The sequence below is a fragment of the Mesocricetus auratus genome, unplaced genomic scaffold (genome assembly GCF_017639785.1).
Source record: "Mesocricetus auratus isolate SY011 unplaced genomic scaffold, BCM_Maur_2.0 Super-Scaffold_100020, whole genome shotgun sequence".
Lineage (NCBI taxonomy): Eukaryota > Metazoa > Chordata > Mammalia > Rodentia > Cricetidae > Mesocricetus > Mesocricetus auratus.
The window spans coordinates 29,361,881-29,382,545 of NW_024429201.1; the positions used below are offsets into that span (position 1 = coordinate 29,361,881).

General features: G+C 37.6%; 1 protein-coding gene across 2 annotated transcripts in view; it reads right to left on the reverse strand.

Annotated features, from left to right (window-relative positions):
• Edil3 (EGF like repeats and discoidin domains 3) overlaps window positions 1-20,665 on the reverse strand; it is a 476,202-nt gene that overhangs the window by 142,503 nt on the left and 313,034 nt on the right. For both annotated transcript variants that reach the window (XM_021223453.2, XM_005065680.4), the window contains one exon: window positions 11,634-11,815. In XM_021223453.2, the coding sequence (XP_021079112.1) occupies window positions 11,634-11,815 (182 nt within the window). The remainder of the gene's footprint in view (window positions 1-11,633; window positions 11,816-20,665) is intronic.

A 20,665-nucleotide genomic window follows, 5' to 3' on the forward strand; every position in this document is an offset into this window, starting at 1 on the left:
TTACCGGAGAATAGTTCTGGGCTCCTACCCCATGGTGTTACATGTTGACTCTCCTGTGTTTCTCCTTCCCAGAATCCTCCTGGACTCCTAGCCCCACCTATCTAGATTCCTATTGGCCAGCAGTAATTTATTGACATATACACAGGACTTCCCCAACAGTCCTGGAGTGTGGTGACACCCCTTTAGAGAACACTGCTTTTGCCTCTTCCAGCAGGTATCAGTTGCAAATAACTTCTTGGTCAGGAATGGCACCCAGTGGCCATTTTTCCCTTTTAAAAGGAAGCTGAACTTTCTCCCACTGTCACTCTCACTCTCTTGCAGTCTCTGAACACTTAAGCAGAATGTTTTTCAGTTACATAACCAGCATTATCAGAATCTTACATTTATTTTTTTCTTTGTTTGTTTAAATTAGAAACAAGTTTGTTTCACATGTCAATCCCAGATTCCTCTCCCTCCCCTCCTCCTCATCCCTTCGCATCAGGCCCCCAGCCTCCCACCCAGTCTCCACTCAAATCTCCAGGTAGAGTGAGGCTCTCCATGGTGGAACTCCAGAGTCTGTTATGTCATCCAGGGTAGGGTCGAGGCTCTCCTCCAAGAGTCCAGGATGAGAGAGCATCCCTCATTGTGGGATGGGCACTCAAAGTCTGTTTGTACACCAGAGATAAATCCTACCGAAGGCCCCATAGATTATGTAGGCCTCCTCATTGACACCCACATTCAGGGGGTCTGAGTCAGTCCCATGCTTTCCATACAGCCATCAGTCTGGGGTCCTAGTGCTCCCCTTTGTTCAGGTCAACTGTTTCTGTGGGTTAAACTAGCCCAGTCTTAACTCTTGTCCATCATTTCTCCCTTTTTGTCACTGGATTCCAGGAGTTCAGTTCAGTGTTTATCTGTGGGTGTCTGCCTCTCCTTTTGTCAGTTGCTGGATGAAGGTTCTGTTTCCCAAACTCTGGCAATAGGATTGTATGCTGGCACTCCCCTGATTCATGTCTAAAATCCATAAATGAGTGGAGTCTCTCATTTTCAGAGCTGGTCTCTCACTCCAGCTGTCTGAGTTTGAATCATGATTTTGCATCATATAGGTTTAACAAACCTAAATAACTCATCTATATCTGCACACCTGAATAAAAGGATAACAGGCATGGTTTGAAGATGTCATTTAACACATAGAGTAGCTAGAGTTCCTCTAGCCTGGAAAGCTAGTATGCCATGGGAAATGCATCTACTTCTATGTCTGCTTTATTAAGTCTATTTTAGCTAGTTTTGAAAGTTCAAACTCTCACAGACAGAAAAGGGTTTTAAATTAATTGCTGCCATGAGAAAATGAAGCCTTCAGAATGAGGCCAGGTGGCTTGGTACAGGGTCATATTTTCAACACAAGGAGGTTTTTCAGTGAGGCTCCGGGGCAGAACAAATTTGCTCAGTGTCTGCTGTGGAAATAAGGGATTCCTTCAGCCCTGTCCAAATAGTAATACCACCAGTTCCCAGAAGATAAACATGAAGAGACACTCAAACCGTTACTTCAGGCTCACACGTTTCTCCTACTTTCCTGCATTTCTCACACGTAGGCACTTCAGGACAGGCTGCCAGGAAACTTTCTGTATTCTTGTGGAAGGCACTGATGCAGCTGTGTTAAACTGCTTCAGTGGGGACAGAAGTGACACCTATTCATTAAGAGCATCTCCCACAGGGAGTTCTGATAAGCAGGCTTAGCACTCTCTGCTGAGAGGATTCTGTCTCACAATACTGAGGAGTACACGTAGCTGCACAGATTTGTAAGCAGCTCTGGCAGACAGTAGAGTCCCTCAAATATGATTGGTCTGGGAGCTCTGTTTCTTTAGGTCCCACATGCCAGAAACAGCCCTTTGCATATCAGAGGCTGCCGGGCTGCCTGTGATGAGATAGCAAGACAGAACCAGGGTACTGGCTACAAAGGAAATCAAGATGGCGTCTGTATGCAGAGATTCTGATTTTTGAATGCTTTTTTCATAAAAAAGAGAGCTGCTGCTGCTTCTAAGTATTCAGATTTTCTCCCTTTTAGTATAACCTGAACTTATGGAGGTTGTCCCACACTAGGGCACTTAAAACCTCATCCTTTGTAAACTGAAACAAGTTTCCTAATGACTATCCTATATAGCAAGTAAAATGAAACAAAATGTTTTCTGTTGGTCTTAAGATATAATTACATCATTTCTCCATCCCCCTACTCCCTTCAGCTCCTCTCACATACTCCACCTTGCTCTCTCGGTTTCGTGGGCCCTGCCTTCATATCTGGCTGGAAAGAAACTCCAGCAACAAGCATTGCTCCATACTTAATATATATATATATGTATATATATATGCACATTTATATACATTTCTAAATAGATTCTGCACAGTCTGGATATTGGGACTTGTTACTTGGTTGATCATTTGGTAGGGTTTGGGATTCTTGTAGAAATGGTTTTGAAAAGATTGTAATGGTCAGAAGATCAGACTATTTGCTGTGACAGTTTCTCCGATGAATGTCAGAAGCAACACCCATAAAATCTCACAAAGTATTTTGTACAATGAAGAGTTAGACTAAACTATCTCGTAAGAGTTTAATAGATGTTAAAATTTACATTACCGAATGTCCTATATCCTGTAATTCTTTATATATTCTGAACAGCAGCACTGAGGATGTTTTTATGTCTTTGATATTTCTATGAGAGTAAAATTACAAATCTTGCCTGTTAGAAAAACATTAGGGTTTTAATACTGTCTACAGATATGAATCTTATAGGAAGAGTATACATTTATATTACAAAAGTGTGTCTAGTTTTCTAGACTCCTGTGGTGTGATTATAGCAAAGTATATTAAAACCCTGCAAGAATCTTAATAAAACCTTCTTTAAAGAATTTTTTATTACATCTTTATTGTGCTTGTAGTATGTGTGTGTGTTTGTAGTGCATTTTTACATGTCTGTGCTTGTAATGTGGGTATACATGCACATGTGTGTGTGATTGTGTGTGTGCTTGTAGTGTGTGCACATGTGCACATATATGTATGAATGTGTGTGTGCTTGTAGTATGTGTGCGTGCTTGTAGTGTGTGTTTGTGTGTGTGTGGTGTACCTACACATGCCAGAGATTGTGGAAGCAGGAGAGCAGCTTGCTGGATTAAGCTCTGTTCTTCTGTCATGTAGGTCCCAGGGATTTAATTCAGGTCATCAGGATTGGCAGTAAGAACTTTTACCTGCTGAGCTATCCAGCTGGCCCTGAACATGAATGTTTTAAACAGTTCAGGAATGAAACGTAATCGAGGCAGGAACAAGTGTCACTTGTGATGTTTTGTGCACAGTGTTTAGCCAGCACTCTTCTCTATAAGTAATTTACAGCAAACCATTCATGCTTCTCTACTTTTACTCATGAAAGTAATTTGCGGAGATTGTGAAAGCAATGCTGGTTGGTCATTGGGTTTTTAGGAACTTAGTTTCCTCTGCCTGGAAGATGAGTAAGACTTTTTTGATTCATTATACCATATATTCCAGCAGTGGGATATACTATGTAGCTGAACATAGTATATGTGAGAATCCTTGAATGTTGTTGTTGTATGATTGCCATGAGACATAAAGAATATATCTTTTATGTTCTGCTTTCCCTATTCTTTCAGAATTAAGTCATATGACTCTATTAACGGTTTTTTCTTTATATGGTCTTATGGAAATGGGTTTAAAATAAGTGGAACACCTACTAATCAGATGATTACAATAATAGAGTAAGGGACAACAAGTGACTAAAGCTATTTTAAGTGCTACCATGAAAATGAATTTGATAATTAGACTGTTTTTGTACACTCTCAGTCCCATTGTTGAAACAACTTATATAAACAAAAATAAGGAAGGGAAGGAGAGAGGCAGTAAGTAAAGAAGGAAGGACAAGAAAACTCCCCTGTGTATAGAATTTGCAACCAAGGCATGTGTAACATAGTGTCATGAATTAACTATCAATAGGGCTTAAACTGCCGACATGAGGTAATTTTCTTTGGGATAGTGTGTTTTTTTATTAATACAGAAGAACCCAGAGTCACTTCAGAACATTAACATAATAACAAGTTCAAAGTGCCCTTTGATACTAAATTCAAGCTGTTCTATAACTAATTACACAGCATCAAGTTACCCACTGATCCTAAAGCTAACCATACTCCCAGAAAGCACTCTACTAGGCTCTTGGTATTTTTACAGACTTTTCACTGAGTGGTGCATGTCTGCTATCTTTCTTTCCTACTTTATTTCACTGTTCTTACCTTTACCTTCCCCTACCCCACAGTCTCCACTCTCTGTGATTCCAAGGGCAATGTAACCAAGCTGAGTTATTATTGTTTTTAATTTACCTTTTACTATCACCAAGACAGAAACAAACCCAACAACAACAACAACAACAACAACCATGCTTTCCAAACTGATGAGGCAATTTTTACAGCACAGTCTGAGGATGACACATAGATGTTATGGACTGCAGTGGAGAAGCTTTTATTTTGGCAAAAGGACACATAATCCTGAGTACATTAAAATATAGGACATATCTTTATTTTATATTTACCTCCAGTGTTATTTGAAGGAAAGAATCATATTTAGATCATAGCCAAATATTATAAAGTAATAAGAATTATTTTGAAACAAAAAGAGACAATCTACATTAATCAATGTTAAAATACTCCTGTGAGCACAAAGTAGTAAATCAACTTTGAAATGAAAGTTTAAATATGATACTATATTACCCCATCAGACACATCAACATGTAATAATTTAGATATGCCGTGACTAGGGTAATGAGAATTTCCATGCATTCCACAATTGCAGTTTTAAGGTCTAATTTTTTAAAAGTATTACTAAAATAAGCTGCATAGGGTAAAATACTGTTACTGAACTCTATGAGACAAGTTCTTTAATTATTCAGTTTTAGACAAACAGTTAATCTTTAATTTAAACTTTTTTGAGCTAACCATTTTCTTGTTCCATTGAATAATTTCTTCTCCAGGATCAAAGAATGCAAAAATATCTTGGAAAGGTTGGCGTGCTGTGTTAAGTACATAAGAAACTTGTCCAAAAATAAAATGAGCATGTGTCCATAAAAATGATAGTATATTTAAATATTTAAAGTTGTCCAAAGGAGGCAACATTGAACCACTCCACCAATACTTTCTCAGACATTTTCACAGTCACTTTATCCACAATAGCTTGGAAATTGGAAAAAAACACTTTAAATATTCAACAAAATGAAAATGAGGTACACTGCTTTTCTGCCACTTGTTACAGATGTAACATTTCTATAATCTGGGACTTTTCCCACAGAGGTAGCTACATATTGAAAAGTCCAACAGTAACTTATGAGTTGACTTCTGCAAATGCATGTCAACATAATTTCACAAATAAAATATGAACTTTCCAAAAATTCTATATAGCTGTGAAGATCAACACAATGTATCTAATTTACATACAATTTCCAAAGAGACTCCAAACAAAGAAAGACACTGAATGAAGTTTGGGCTCAGTTTTGAGATAGGAAATTGTTTCCAATCAGCCATTAAAAATTTCCTACTATTAATGCCTGTAGATAAACTTAATAAAGCAACATCATGTGTTCCATATTTCTCTGATTCAAACCATAGTGTAAAGATAAGATACCTAATAATATTCTTAAAGAGGACTCCATTGTTGAGTAATATTTGTATATTAGGTGATGAGTTACTGTGATTGGTGTAACAAAAAAACTGAGTGATCAATATCTAGGCAGGAGAGATAGGAAGAGAATATAATCAAGGTTTAAGGGAGACCCAGCAGAACAATCAAGGAGTCGGAAGGACATACAAAAGGAAACAGAGGTAAAAAGCCACATGGTACAACATAGATTAATAGGAATGGGTTAATTTAAGTTATAAGAATGAGTGGGATAACCTAAATTAAAGGCCAAGTTTTCATAATTAGGAATAAGTCTCTGTGTCATTGTCAGACTAAAGCATACTATACTTGACATTTGACACATGGCACAACCACAGAGACAGAGAAGTCATGAAGGCTGGAGGCACTGCAGTTGCTGCCTGGACCTCTCTGCTTACAGGAACTTCACAGAGCTAGGACAATAAAGGAGACTCCTCCTGGTACCTCCTCCATGAGGCTTGCCTCATGGAACCAAGCAGTGGTGAACTAGCCACCAGTACCATAAGCTAGCAATGCAACAGAAGTTCTATAAGATTAAGGCTTGGTTTACACTGTCAGAGAATGCAGCAGACACTTAGTAAAGTGAGGTCAAGATCCAGAAAAGATCTGAACAGATAGAGTGTAGGGAAGAGGCATCAGCCAAAGAAACACACCCTGAGCAGAGCCAAAGAAACATACTTTGGCCCTACAACCAGAACCAAAAAAATGTACCCTGACCCTGAAACCAGTGCCAAATAAACACACTTTGTCTCTGGAATTTGAGTCAGTGAAAGAAATACACCCTGACCCTAAAATTAGAGCCAAAAGGCAAAAAAGGACCAGAGAAAGAAACACACTTTGGCCCTGAAATCAGAGCCTAATCTGACCCTAACCCTGTGCAGAAAACTAACCAATCCTTGAGCAGGAGCTCTAGCCAATCTGAGTTCAGCATTGAAATCTGATCAATCCCCATCCTGAAAGCCCTATATAAACCCTGTGTCTATTTTGCTTGTAGCTGTTCACTCTACCTGGCTGTACTCTGCCACCCTTCTGGATTCTTCCCTCCCAATAAACCCCTTCGATGAACTTTGGGTGAAGACCTTTTGCGGTGGAGCAGAGAAGACCCTGGGCAGAGCCGAGCAAGCAGGGCTGTAACACTTTTGCAGGGGAAACCTTCCCCTGGCAGAGCTGAGTTGTAACGCTTGGATCTCCACTATACAGGGAGCAGTGCGGAACTGTAGCAACTATAGCAACTTTCCATAGGGAAACCTCCTGCCTGAGCAAAACTGCTACACTGGGCAAACATCTTCAGCTGGAAGACCCTCTCTTGCTAGAGCAGAGCCAATATACTAAGAAAGCCTTTCCCTGGGGCAGCGCTGTAAGCTGCTACTCTCATTGCAGCCTGTGGTAGGCTTTGGCTCCCGAGCTCCAGGATACCTTTCCATCTGAGCTGTGTAATACTCAGTATTCTGTGTCTCCTGATTGCCAGAATGCCTGTCCCATCCCATCAGCCTGAAATGCCTACATAGAGTATGCTTTAAAATGTGCTTAGATGCTAATGAAAGAAAAGAAAATGGGTATAGACAGTCATTAAGATGGTTTAAAAATAATTAAAAATAAAGTGGGACTGGAGAGATGTCTCAGCAGTTAAGAGCAAGGACTGCTCTTCTAGAGTTCCTGAGTTCAATTTCCAGCAACCACATGGTAGTTCACAACCATCTGTAGTGAGATCTGGTGCCCTCTTCTGGCCTGCAGGAATAATGCAGGTAGAGCATTATATGCTCAAACAAACAAACCTAAAAAATAAATACCCCCTCACTCCAAAGGTAAGCCATGTAAGGATGGAAAATAGAAAGGGATTCTGGAACCTGTAGTGCTTTGTTGACTTTGAATTTTTAAATGATAATGAAGCATATATAACAGCTACTAAGAGATTGAGGAAAAATACTACTGGATTAAACCAGCCTATATATTTTAAGGATGCCTTAACTTTAAAATGGATGTCAGAAAATATGTTGTGCTGAGAGAGAAGTTGTGCCTTTGTTTCCACAGGAAACAAAAGGCTGTGGGTTTATTTAAAATTAACAAAGATAAAATTTGATCAGCTGAACCATCCTGAGAATCTTGGCTGCAGATGTGAGGGAGGGAGCCAGGGAAGACTACAGGATAGGAGATGTGTGTGCATGGGCACAGCTCTGAGACTAGACAGACAGGATAAACCTTGTTATCTACAGAATCCTCACGACTAATTACTACATGCCATCCTTTCATTTGACATGGATAGAGGTTTAGTTATACAGTCCAAACAGACTTGTAAAGTTAACAGATGACGTTTACCTGCTCAAAAATAAACAAAAATGTCATCTTTAGCTGACTTATATACATTGAATGTTCTGTACTTGTGTTATTGTAGATACATCTTTTACTTTTAAAAGTTTTCAGAAAATAAAAGGACCAGAAAGCAATAAAGACAAGTATCCTAGATGATCCAGTCTCTCAGAATGCCTCTGTTGCAGTTTCCTCAAAATTCTGGATTCATAACAAATTCAATGCTGCTAGTTGAGATGATCCAGCCTCACAGATTATAACAACAAAGACTTCAGATAAGGCCTACACTTACCTATCACACAGAGAACAAACAAAAAGTAATACAACTTGTTCTCCCAGGAATTGACCATTATCCCAATCTTCTCAGGGTCCTCTAGACACTCTGTCACTCACAGACAACTGGAAGCAGTATAGAGAATACAAAAGCCACATTCCTAAGAAGTAGATGAGTGGATTTTGGTCATTTGATGGTTGTGGATATTTGTCATTGCTTAGGGGAAATGGTTACAGTTTGTTATTGGTTATAGCCATGGAGAAAGCTAAAAAAAGGAGATTAAATTCAGGGATCTTGTTCTGAAACGGAAAATTAGGAATATAGTATAGAAATTATGGGATAAAAGGGTGGTTCGTTAACTTTGAACTAAAAAGCAACTATTAGTCTCAAGTATTTTACGTTGATATATACATTTATATTGATACAAAATTAAGGTTATTTTTAAATTTAAATTCTATAAATATATTTATACAGTTTTAAGATATTGTACTTATGCAGCTCATTAAAATGTAATATTTAATTAAGAAATGAGGTTAGTAGTTTGTCATCTTTAATAACTAAACTTGTAGTTATATTAGGTATATTTTCAAGGTTAAACAGAGATGTATTTTAGAAAGACACTTGGTCTTTAAAACTTTTGAGATCTACAGAATATGTGTTAATAACATCAGAATTTTCATGAAAATGAAACACATTTGCTCCCTGCAGCACCATCTACTTCAAAGAAAAAAAAAGAATGAATGACATCAAGGAGCCTCCATATGGAGTTTGTTTTCATTGTGACAAAGTTAGCCACTGTACAAGACACTGCCCTTTCCTCAACTGCTGACTGTATGCTGTCCAAACTGGGCAAGCAGGACACAAAAGAAAGTGAGTGCCAAACTTTGCCAAGGCAAGGCAGGACAGTCCTTCAAAATTCCTGACTCACAGAAAAGTCTGTCAGATAGTCTAGGACTGTAGGTCAAAGATGGGTGCCCCAACGTTACATAGGAACCTGGGGTTATTGTCCAGGAAGCTAGATGTCTCTGTCTTTACTTAGTTTTAGAAGTTGCTAGCTCTGTATTTTCTGTTTATTCAGGAAATATATCCTCCTTGGGTCTTTGATTGGATTGTAGACTAGATAGTTATAGTTCTCCAATTTTCCTTGTTATCAAATTAGAAAAAAAACATGAGATGTAAAGTTTATAAAGCTAAAAACCATAAAAGCTTAAGTTATTTATCTAAAAAATGTTTTAAGGTATAAAAATATATTTTTAGGATGATAATACAAGTTGGGATAGAAGATGGTTTAGGTATGAAACTTCTGACTCACTAAGATAGGATAGATAATACAGTACTTTCTCCTAATTTGCAAACACATATGGATATTATGAATATAATTCTTACCTGATAATTATCCTCATTGTATATAGTTTTACTGTGTTAGATTTAAAACCTTCCCTTTTCATTTAGATATAAAAGGGGAAATGTTGCAGAATACTTGTTTACACTGTGAAGATGTGTCTTTTCCAAGGCTCCCTTGGATTGGTTTAATAAACAGCTAATGACCAATAGCAAAGCAGAAAGAGGTTAAGTGGGACATAAAGGGACAAAGAGGTCTCTGGGATAGAAATGCAGAGACACCAGGACATAGGGAGAGGAAACAGGAGATGCAAGATGGAAGAGAGGTAATGCCACATGATAGAATGTAGGTTAACATAAATGGTTTAAGGTATAAGAGCTGGTTAGGGACAAGTCTAAGTATAGGCTGAGCTTTCATAATTACTAAGAAGTGTCTGTATCATGATTTGGGAGCTGAATGACATTTATTTTCTCTCAAATCAGATTTTAACACATTCCTCCAAGTAACTCTATTTGTCCTGATTTTCTATATATTTGCTAGATTCTTGATTATGCTTTGTCCTGAGATACTAGATCAGAGGAAGCTATCTTCAAAAATTGCCTTGTATCAGTTTCCTGACCCATGTACTTTCAACATGACTGCTCTGACTCCTCAGTATACTTGACTTTTCTCATATTTGTTATGTGCTATTGATGAATTGATAGAAAGTGTTTATACTAAGGTACCACATGAACAGAGGTATAATATTTCACACAAATCAATTTTGATCATGTTCTTTGTCTTCCTAGTGCATCTAATTTATGCTTTAACTTGAGTGTTCAGGAAGATTAAATGGATAGAATATGAGAGGTCAGTGTTACTATGATAGTTCCTTTCCAGCAAAGCTCTTAATATCTCAATACATTCTTGTTTTCTCCTATTCCAAAATTAGCTGTGATGAGAATAAAAACCAGTATGAATCTCAGGGAATTCTGCTGAAAAGAGGGAGGAAGGATTGTAGGAGCCAGAGGGGTCAAGGTCACTGCAAGAAAACCCAGAGAATCGACTAACCTGGACTCATAGGTGGCTCACACAGACTAAAACTAGAACTCGGGAATGTGCATGGGAAATACTTAGGTTCTCTGCATATATGTTACAGTTGTGTAGCTAGGTCTTCCTGTGTGACTCCTAAGACTGTGAGTTGGAGCTGGCCTTAACTCTTTTGCTAACTTTTGGGATCCTATTCCTTATACCCTTATACCGGGTTGACTTGTTCGCCCTTAGTACTTGGGAGCAGAGGTCTTACTACAGCTTGATATGCCATGTTTTGTTGATAGCCAAGGGAGGCCTGCTCCTTTCCCAATAGAAAGAGAAGTGGGGTGAATGTGGGGGGGGACTGGGAGGAAAAGAGGGAGTAGAACTATGGTCCAGATGCAACAAATTAAAATAAAATAAATACAAATCCCTTGAAGAATTATAAAATGTTTTGTAATCAAGTCTACAATATTATTATCTACTTGTAAAGTAATTGCATGCCTACTTTGAATATTTCTACAATGTGAAGATTACCAAGATTATTGTTTTATTCTTTAGATGGTGAAGCTTTCCAACTCCTTTACACAACTGATATGTAATAAAGCCCCTCAGAACACTCAAAACTTTTCTATTTATAAAAAGAGTGTGCTGCAGAGAGTGGGATACTATCAATCCGATGTACATTTTATATTTGCACATGGGAAATTATTTCTCACAAAGAATATGTAATGAAATTATTACTTTCCTTTTTATAATCTGTTGCTAAAAGTTAGCACTATATGAATGAACATGTGCAAATAATAAGATCTTGTTCCAATGTAACCTAAAGCAGTGTATTCATGCCTAAGTATTTTGCATCTTAATGCTGTTTTCACATTTTTAGAGAAGGTGCATGTTTTTATGTTTTTAGATTTTGCAGCCACCCTGAACACGTGGGAGTATCACACCAAAGTCTTCCTAATCCCATAACTGATCCTGATCATTTGGGGAAAATCTCTGTCCCATCCCTCTGTTACCTGAATCCACGGCCATCTATCATTTTCAGCTGCTGTCCAGGCATTTATGAGTCCTTTCTTATTAAGCCGAGCATAGTAGGGATACCACTTCTGGAGTCCAAAAAGAGCTCGGTGGGTAGACGAGGCTGTGATCTGCTGATTGGATATAATCCCGCCTTCGATTCCCAATGGACCAGAGCATTCTGGAAAGAAGTCATAAAAAACATGTAAGTGTATCAGAACTCGTAAGGATGACAGACTTATGGCAATAGCATTTAGTGAAATCATTTGTACCATTTACCATTTCAGCCCTGCTCAGCGGGCAGATCTGTTACTGATTGCTACATTTGCAAATAGTGGACTGTGACACTGTCCACTCGCTGTGTTTTGAAATGGCTTCTCAGAACCTCAGTTTCTATATTATTTAGATTTGTGCAGATGTATTGTCCTAAATTGAGAGCTATATCGGTTGATATCCTGGTATGATGCTGACCCCTTCCCCTGTCAGTTGGCAGGATATGCACACCAACATTCAGGTAGATAGTCTGCTCAGGAGGCCTGCATTGTGTGGCTACATCACGCTTTGTGTGGCTGTATCATGCATTGCATGGTTGCATAAGGACTCTGTATGCATGTGCAAGCTTTCCCTTTTGTGGAAGTGCCACCCACCCGCCCCACCCACTCGTTCCTCCCTTCACTTCCTGTCCTGGTCTGCCAACACCGGCTTCCCTACCCTCTCACCGCCCTCCCTAATAAACGGTTTTTTTTTTTTTTTTGTTTCCCTTCTTCATTGCAGTTGCCACAGGAAAACAGCAATATCAGCAAAAGCCACTTCTTTTTAAAGTCAGATATTTTGTTCAGAATTAAATCCTATTTCACATTTCATATTGACAGAAATTAGTAATACTCAGGAGCCTTTAATCCTTAAGAAATATGAGTTGGTAAGCTTCCCATAACAATAAGTATGAATTTTTAGTCGAAAGTATTGTGATGTTAGTGTTTTTCACTCCTATAAACTTTCAAACTTCAATTTTATTTTAAATCAGTTATGCTTCATAAAGTATCAATATATAATTTGTTGAAATTTATAGTATAGTAGTTACCTATGGCATCTAAATTACAGAAACAGTATATTTCAATTATTTTTATTAAAAGAACACATAACTATGAATCAGAATGTTTGACATTTTCATACTTACAGTATGCAATGAACTTAAAATGTTACCTTAAATATTTTACTGAAAATTTACAATTCTTCATGTTTAGGTTTTGAATTTAAAATTTAAGCACCTATCAATTTTTTACCAATGTGTAACCACAACTTAAAATATTCTTTTTTATTGTTTTTTATTTTTAAAACAATCTTATTTTACATACCAATCCCAGTTCCCTTTCCCTCCTGTCCTTCTACTACCCCAAACTTTCTCCCACCTCAGGCCTCCATCCACTGTTCAGAGAGGATGAGACCTCCCATGGGGAATCAACAAAGTCTGTCACATCACTTGAGGCAGGACAACAGCTCTTGCCCCCTGTATCTAGGCTGGGCAAGATATCTTTCCAATAAATCAGTTTATGCGCTAGGGATAAATACTGATTCCCCTGCTAGTGGTCCTTCCCAAGCCATCCAACTGTCACCCACATTCAGAGGGCCTGGTTTGATCTTATGTAGGTTCCCCAGCTGACAGTCCAGAGTCTGTGCTCACTTGCTTGGGTCAGCTGTATCTGTGGATTTCCCCATCATGGCCTCTAACCCTTTGTTCAATTTATCACTCCTGCCTCTCTATGACTGGATTCCAGGAGTTCAGCTAACATTCTTAATAAAACACTTAAGTTGCTAAGATTAAAGAATAGATTAAAATCATGTGTTCTTCTATATAAATTATGTTTATTTCTTAAAAAGAGCAGTGAAGGCTAAGTCATATATACAGTTATGTTACAAATATACATTATGCAGTTCATAAAACTTCATTTATTTTAATTTAGTTTTAAAGGTTCAATACTAGTAATATAATATAGTAAAAGCTAGTACCTGATTTTAAAATTTCATTAATATTACATATGTTGAATTTTTATGATACAGATTTGGCTAATCAATAATTCTATTATGATATCTATTACAACATGTTATGTGAATTCCTGAACCGGTGAATAGAGATCATTGCCCTTATTAAATGTCAATGCATATAAATCATTATGATTGGTGATTACTACCAAGTTACTTTAGGTTTTAATTAATTTAATTACTTTATTAATTATATTTAATTAGCTTAATCATTTTGTTTCTTATTGGTTACTGTTTTCATTGACATAACATGTTTCTGTCTTCTAATATGTGATCAGTCGATTAAATAGCTCTTTGAAAATTACCAACCCTTGAATGGCTTTTAAACTTTAAAAATGGAAATATGGATAAGTAATTATTTCATCAGATTCTTTTAGGACACTTGAGGTTAGCATAGTAAAATGGATTCTTTGCAATTAACAAAGACATTATTTTGAATTGTTATATCTGGATAATGTGCTCTTTTTAAATGTGCATTTGACCTGTTTATCACTTTATTAAAGAACTCTACATCTCATTATGAAATCATTTATATTTAAAATTGCAGTTTGAGGAACTGCATAATAAACTAATTCTCATATACTTAGACACTTAACATTGGAAAACTCAAATGATGATTCTTTAGACTATTGTTTTCTTTCATATTTTAAGCCTCGATAGTTTTACAGAATTCATAAAAGGCTATGAAACTTTCATGATTTACTTACTCTTGATTGGATTATAAAAGTGCAGAAGCCTGGCTTTTGTACTAATATCACCATTAGGTGGCTATAGTTATTTGTGCAAGGTTGAGAACTCCTGGGTTGTAGATTTTCAGGAATGTACACATATACAAACATTTGTATATGTAACAGTAATTAATGAAAATACAGGCTACCTATTTGGAAGAGAAAAAGGAGGGTTATATGGGAGTGTTTGGTTGGTGGAAAAAGGGGAATGATGTAAAAACATCATATCTCAAAAATAAAATGTAATTTAAAAAGAATATCACCATTAAAAGAATTTTGAGGACCTTTATCTGCTCTTTGTGTAATTTTTGATACAGAGAAGCTGAAAGCAGAAAGGCTATTGACAGTAAACTATTGTAGACCACTGAATAGATTGATAGTCCTGCAGAACCTAGCTTGATCAATTAAGCTGCATGGCTGCTTTAGCAAGAATTGAACGGTATTTAGGAATGCACACCTAAATACCTTATACTATATAGGATGTTGTTTTCAGCCCTTTGAAAAGAGAATAGTTTTTCGACTACACTGTTCAGTAGATCCTTATAGTTGTTATCCTTATACTACCCATTTCTCTGTATTAGGGAACACACTAGTAAATATTGTCTACGAACTTTAGCATTATCATAAGCTGAATAAAAATGAATGATGTTTACGTGTTGCTCTTTTCTGGCTTAATTTGTAGTTAACTGTATGAAGGAGTTCAATTAGTATAAGTTAAGGGTAGATTCCACAGTTTTTAGCACACAAGCTGTGAGGTATTTTTACATGTGTGCCACAGTACCTCAAAGAAATTCTCCTCATTGTATGAAATTCTCATCTAAGCTTCATAAAACACAGGTTCTGATTATTCATGAGCACTGTGTTAATCACCATTAGTCAGTCCAGTCTCTACTAGGAATTAACATATGTGGAGGAAATACTTTTCCCAGTTTTGGATGATGAAAGACTGCAAAATTGAAGGGAAATTTCTGTTCAAATGCCTTAATAGTTTCTTTTTATTGTAACTGTAAGCAAGCTCATGGACAATAGGGCCATCCTGAAATATATCTGTGAAATTATATGTGCATACAGCTCTAAATATCACCTGGCTTGCATCAACAAAGCAGTGGAAGAGATGATGTTATGGTAGCAAGAAAGCCTTCTGGGACTGAGAATATAGAATATAGAACAGTCGTGCTGATGTACCATGAAGAAAGCTGGAGTCTCATTCCAGTTCCCTCATAAACAGCACCATGTGGTGATGCATTCACATGAACCAAGAACAGGAGAGTAGAGAAAGAAGGATCAAAAGTTCAAGGATTTTTTTTTATCAAGCTGCAAAGTGAATTCCAGGTCATCCTGGGCTGTATGTGAACCTGTCTCCTATGATCAAATAGAACATGAAAAATATTCCTTTTTTACACTGGAAATAATCTGCAGCCAGCAGCTGCAGAAAAAAACGCTGCTGGGACACCTAGGACATGGAAGTGATGGGTCTCCTGGTAAAGCTGGCAGAGCCCATGGTGATTTCAACTACATTTTTGTTAGCTGAGTGATACAGACTACATTATTTTTACAATTTGTGTACTATAAGACCTATGCCAAGCTCTAATTAGTCACACAAAGCCATTCATTTGTTAAGTTTACAGGCATTGCTTTTACCACTCCTCCACTCCATGTCACAGGTTTTCTTCAAGCAATCTTTTACAACATTTACATACCTGCTATTTCACTTAGATATGGCAGACAAGTCAAGCACCATAAACTCAGTTGTAAGAGATTCCTCATTGAAGCCTGAATTCAAATGTAAAATCCTATATCCTACATGCTAATTATCCTCAATTCTGTTTTCTTTAATTTTTAAAACTATAGTTCATTTTACGTGTATGCTATTTTGACTGTGTGTTTGTCTGTGGATCCTGTGTGCCTTGTGCCAGCTGCCTGCAGAAGTGAGAAGTGGGCATCAAGTCTCAGGCAACTGGAGCTACAGATGGTTTTGAGCTACCATTTAGGTGCTAGGAATAGACTCTTTAACATCCTGAGCTCTTCATTCTTTCTTTCTTTCTTTCTTTCTTTCTTTCTTTCTTTCTTTCTTTCTTTCTTTTTGTTTTATTGAGAGGGTTTCTTTGTGTAGCCCTGGCTCTCCTAGAACTTGCTCTATAGCACAAGCTGGCCTCACAGACATCTACCTTCCTCTGCCTCCCAATGATATTGGGATTAAGGGCGTGTGCCACCACTGCCCCATCCAACGTGTGTTCTTAACTTCTGAGCCATCTCTCTAACCCCCATTTTATTTTTTGATAACACTCAATTCACTCAGTTGCGAAGGCACTAAAAGTAAGTGTGATTTCTTTTTATTTGCAAATAAAAAGCATGACTATATAAGGTCACTTGAAATTTCCTTTAACTGAACCCCAGTGGAAATGATTCATATTCAGGCCTTTTAGGTTCCTCTCCCCCTTTTTAAGCAGCACCAATTCTATTTCACTGCTACAACTTTAGATTCGAAATGCCTTAAACACTGTAAACACTCAATCAATAAGTGATGAACATAGCTAATGAAGCATGGTTTGGTAAGTAGGATGAGTAAATTCTAACCTTTCGTTTATCCTTCATGGACACATTGTTACAATAGCAGCTTCCTTCACTAATCATGGGTATCACAAACAATGGATGTCATCATCAGAAAAGGTTTAGACTCTAATTTTCTTTAGCCTGTGCTATATTCTTCCCCACTGTCCTGTTAAATACAACAGTTTCATAATAAAGGAAGATGTTAACAATTCAAAATAAAAATGTCTATAGACCTAATATAAAGTGACCTTAAGCAATTCATGGCAAGACACATAAAATAAATAAATTCTGGGGATGCATTTCCATTATTATTAGTAAATGAGAGAAGAAATATTCATTAATAGTTGTTAATTCTCTCATAGAATGAGAGCTATGTGTTTGAAAATCCCATCCCCCTAAGTATTCACACATTCTTTTCAGTGTAATACTTTAAAGAAATAAATAAGGTATCACACTGTTTTATTACTGAGGTCATGGAAATAGAAGTTACTCCTATAAAAGTGGATGTGGAATGTAGAATGTCTCTTCAGAGACTTAATGTATATTTTCAGCTATTGCTTTATTTGGGGGAAATCTCTGTCCCTGCGAAGAGTATACACAGGAAGATGAAGAGTATTTCTAGGTTCTTCTGAATATGAAGTTGCTCACAAGCTGGAATGAATTGGAACTGTGAGTGGAAGAGAATGACAGCAAAGGTGAGAAAAGAATGAGGTACAGAAATAGAGGGTGACCACCTGAGACGGTGATGTGCTGGCATCCGCTAAGACTCCAAAATGTTAACTGAGACTGTCTGTGGCCTGAACACAGCTTCCTTAATAGGAACAGCTGTGATGGTTGGTTACAATATCAATGTCCCACAAATTAGAATCCCCTGAATAGAGACCCTCATTTGGGGAACTGTTCTGATTGTCTTAATTGATGCACAAAGATCCCCTCCACATGTAGTTAGCCCATTCTGGGGGCATCCATGTTACAAAGGGAGACAGAAAGAGGATCATTCGCCCTTTGCTCACTTGGTCTTTCCTCTTGCTGCCAAATTGATTTACCTTGATGCCACTGATGCTGATACAGATTCCCTCTCTAAGCCACACACACACACACACACACACACACACACACACACACACACAGAGAGAGAGAGAGAGAGAGAGAGAGAGAATTCCATGTTTCTATTGACAACAAAGAACCAGCACTTCTCCAGGAATCTCTATACTTTCAACACAGGTTTGGGGCAGCTAAGGCACCCAGCCTTATGTATCCTCAGCATGTGAAGTGTGACACAGTTGCTGTTACTATTTCAGATGATATATATATATATATATATATATATACATATATATATATCCATTCATTCATTCTGTCATTCTATCAGTTCTGTTCCTCTATAGAAACCTGAAGATTTATCATAGAACAATCAAGCTTGACTAATTAACTTGACTTACTATAGTTTATCTGTCTAATACCCATCTATCCTCTATTTATTGGATTATATTTTCAACATCCATATTCATTTAAAGTCCATTACATGCTAGGTACATTTCTAAGTAGCATGCATACATGGGAAAGAACAAAACATATAATAACTTTGTTCTCATAAATTAATATTTTTGTGCATACATGTACTACAAATAAATAAATGATGAGAAAAGACGATAAGCTGGCAAGTACTACGAAGAAAAAAATAAGAGTTATGAATCCCTTTTTCAGTGGGTTACATGATCAGAGGTGGACTTTCTGAAAGATTACTCTAAATGCAAGCTACTATGGTGTCTTTACAGCCATGATGGACTTTGAGGGCTTGGTTCTACAGAAGAGATTAAAAATAACATTTTATGTTATGTACAATGGAGTTGTGCTGAATGTACAGAATTGTTGGGAGAGGGAATCATAACCCAATCTGGAATTTGCTGAAGGAATTCTGGAAAATGATAGGAGTTAACAGAGGTGGAGGGAAGGACACAGATAGATTGACATGATGAGGGAGTAGGAGTTTAGCGTCACTAGACCAGCACAGATTTGCAGGAGGGGTTTTGAACTGGTGGGACAAAACAGAGATACGGTACAAAATTCTTATGAAAAGCTTGCTTATATCTGTGATAGTGTTTTGAAATATTCTAATTGTGGCTATATTTTCATTTAACTTAGACCATTTCACTATACTTTAAGGATACATTTATTATAGAGGACAGAATCATAGCAAAAAACAAATAGTAATTTTCCCAGTGAAGAAAAGAATGGATATCTAAGAAGGTTAGAAAAGGGGAAGTGTTAAGAAGCTCTCAAAAGAAAAATTTGGTAGAGCTAGTAATGATTTGCTATAGGGTGGAGGAGGGAAACAGAATATCTGACTCTCAAAGATTACCAAAGTTAGTGCTGTCTTAATTGATAGGAACACCTGTTGCCTTTAACATCTGAAGTCATTAAGCCTAATTCCTCTAGTGAAATTTATCACAGCTCATTATTGCTACTGAATTGAACACTGTAGAACCCATTTTGTCTCATCTGCTCACCCCAATAACCCCAACTGTCCACTCTTTCATGACCCAGGCTGCAAGGACACCATTGAAGGGGAAAACCTGCCTTGACACTTAAGCATGTCCCTGATCTTCAGAAACCACCCATTTATTTTGTTTGAATGTCTATTTCATCAACAGGAGGGAGTGAGACTTTACAAGCAGTGATTGTAACTCATGGCATTTTAAATATAACATACTGACTTCGAAAAGTAAAGACCAAAGTTAAGTAACCAGTACAAATGCTAGGAATCATTGCAGAGATTGTAACTCATTTGAAATTAAGTCATTTTCATTTATATTTTCTAAAGAGTTTAGAGGACTTCTCTAAAACTACTTGATATCTTCACTGAAGAGGAGAGCTTCAGTGAGACACATAACTGGAGCAAGTCTTTCAATAGGCTACCACAGAGCATTACCAAGGGTTTCTGGAATTCCCTATCAGCACCTCTATAATAGGTGCAGTGGCAGTGTTATGAGCCCTGAATTTTGCAGCTAATGTAGACTATAGCTGTGTAAGCACTATTCTGTATTTGCTGGCGGTGAAGTTCTGTTTACACAACCTTGTCCTGTGCTTGCCTTTGTCAGATAAGACAATGTGCTTAAATTAATGAGCCCATTCAACGGTGAAGACTACAGGCTTTGGGGCAGCATTTACTTAGCCACTTAGAAGAACTACACTCCTGGTTGTCTGAGCGAACTAGAAATGTCTGCTGACCCCGAGGCCTGTGTTCAGATTAACACTGAGCAACAGAATGATGTCACCTGGCAGGTTGGAACATGAGCAGCTGGGCCAGCTGGAGCCAAGCCTCAAGTGTCCTCTCCAGAGTGCTGTCCAAATACCAGGAAAATAGCTGCAGAGTGAAGTCCTTCTCACTCTGCAAACTCGTTCTCTGGAGTGTGGAAAAGAATTGCATCTACATTTTATTGATCTTGCGGCTGACAAGCCGTGTGCATTCAAGACGTCTCACATCTTGCTTCTCAGTGTGCTGATTAAGCCTTTCAAACAAGTGGGATGCATGACTGAATTGTAACAGGGATGTACCGCTTTCATTCGCTGTATCTCAATATTCAGACATCTTTAGAATGAAAGGATTTCAAATTAAAGTCGTGTAAGAAACAAATCCTTTTTAAACATCTCCAGTCCCCTCTTCCTCCGAGCGAGCATCTCATCTTCTGGTACCAGGGAGTCCTCTG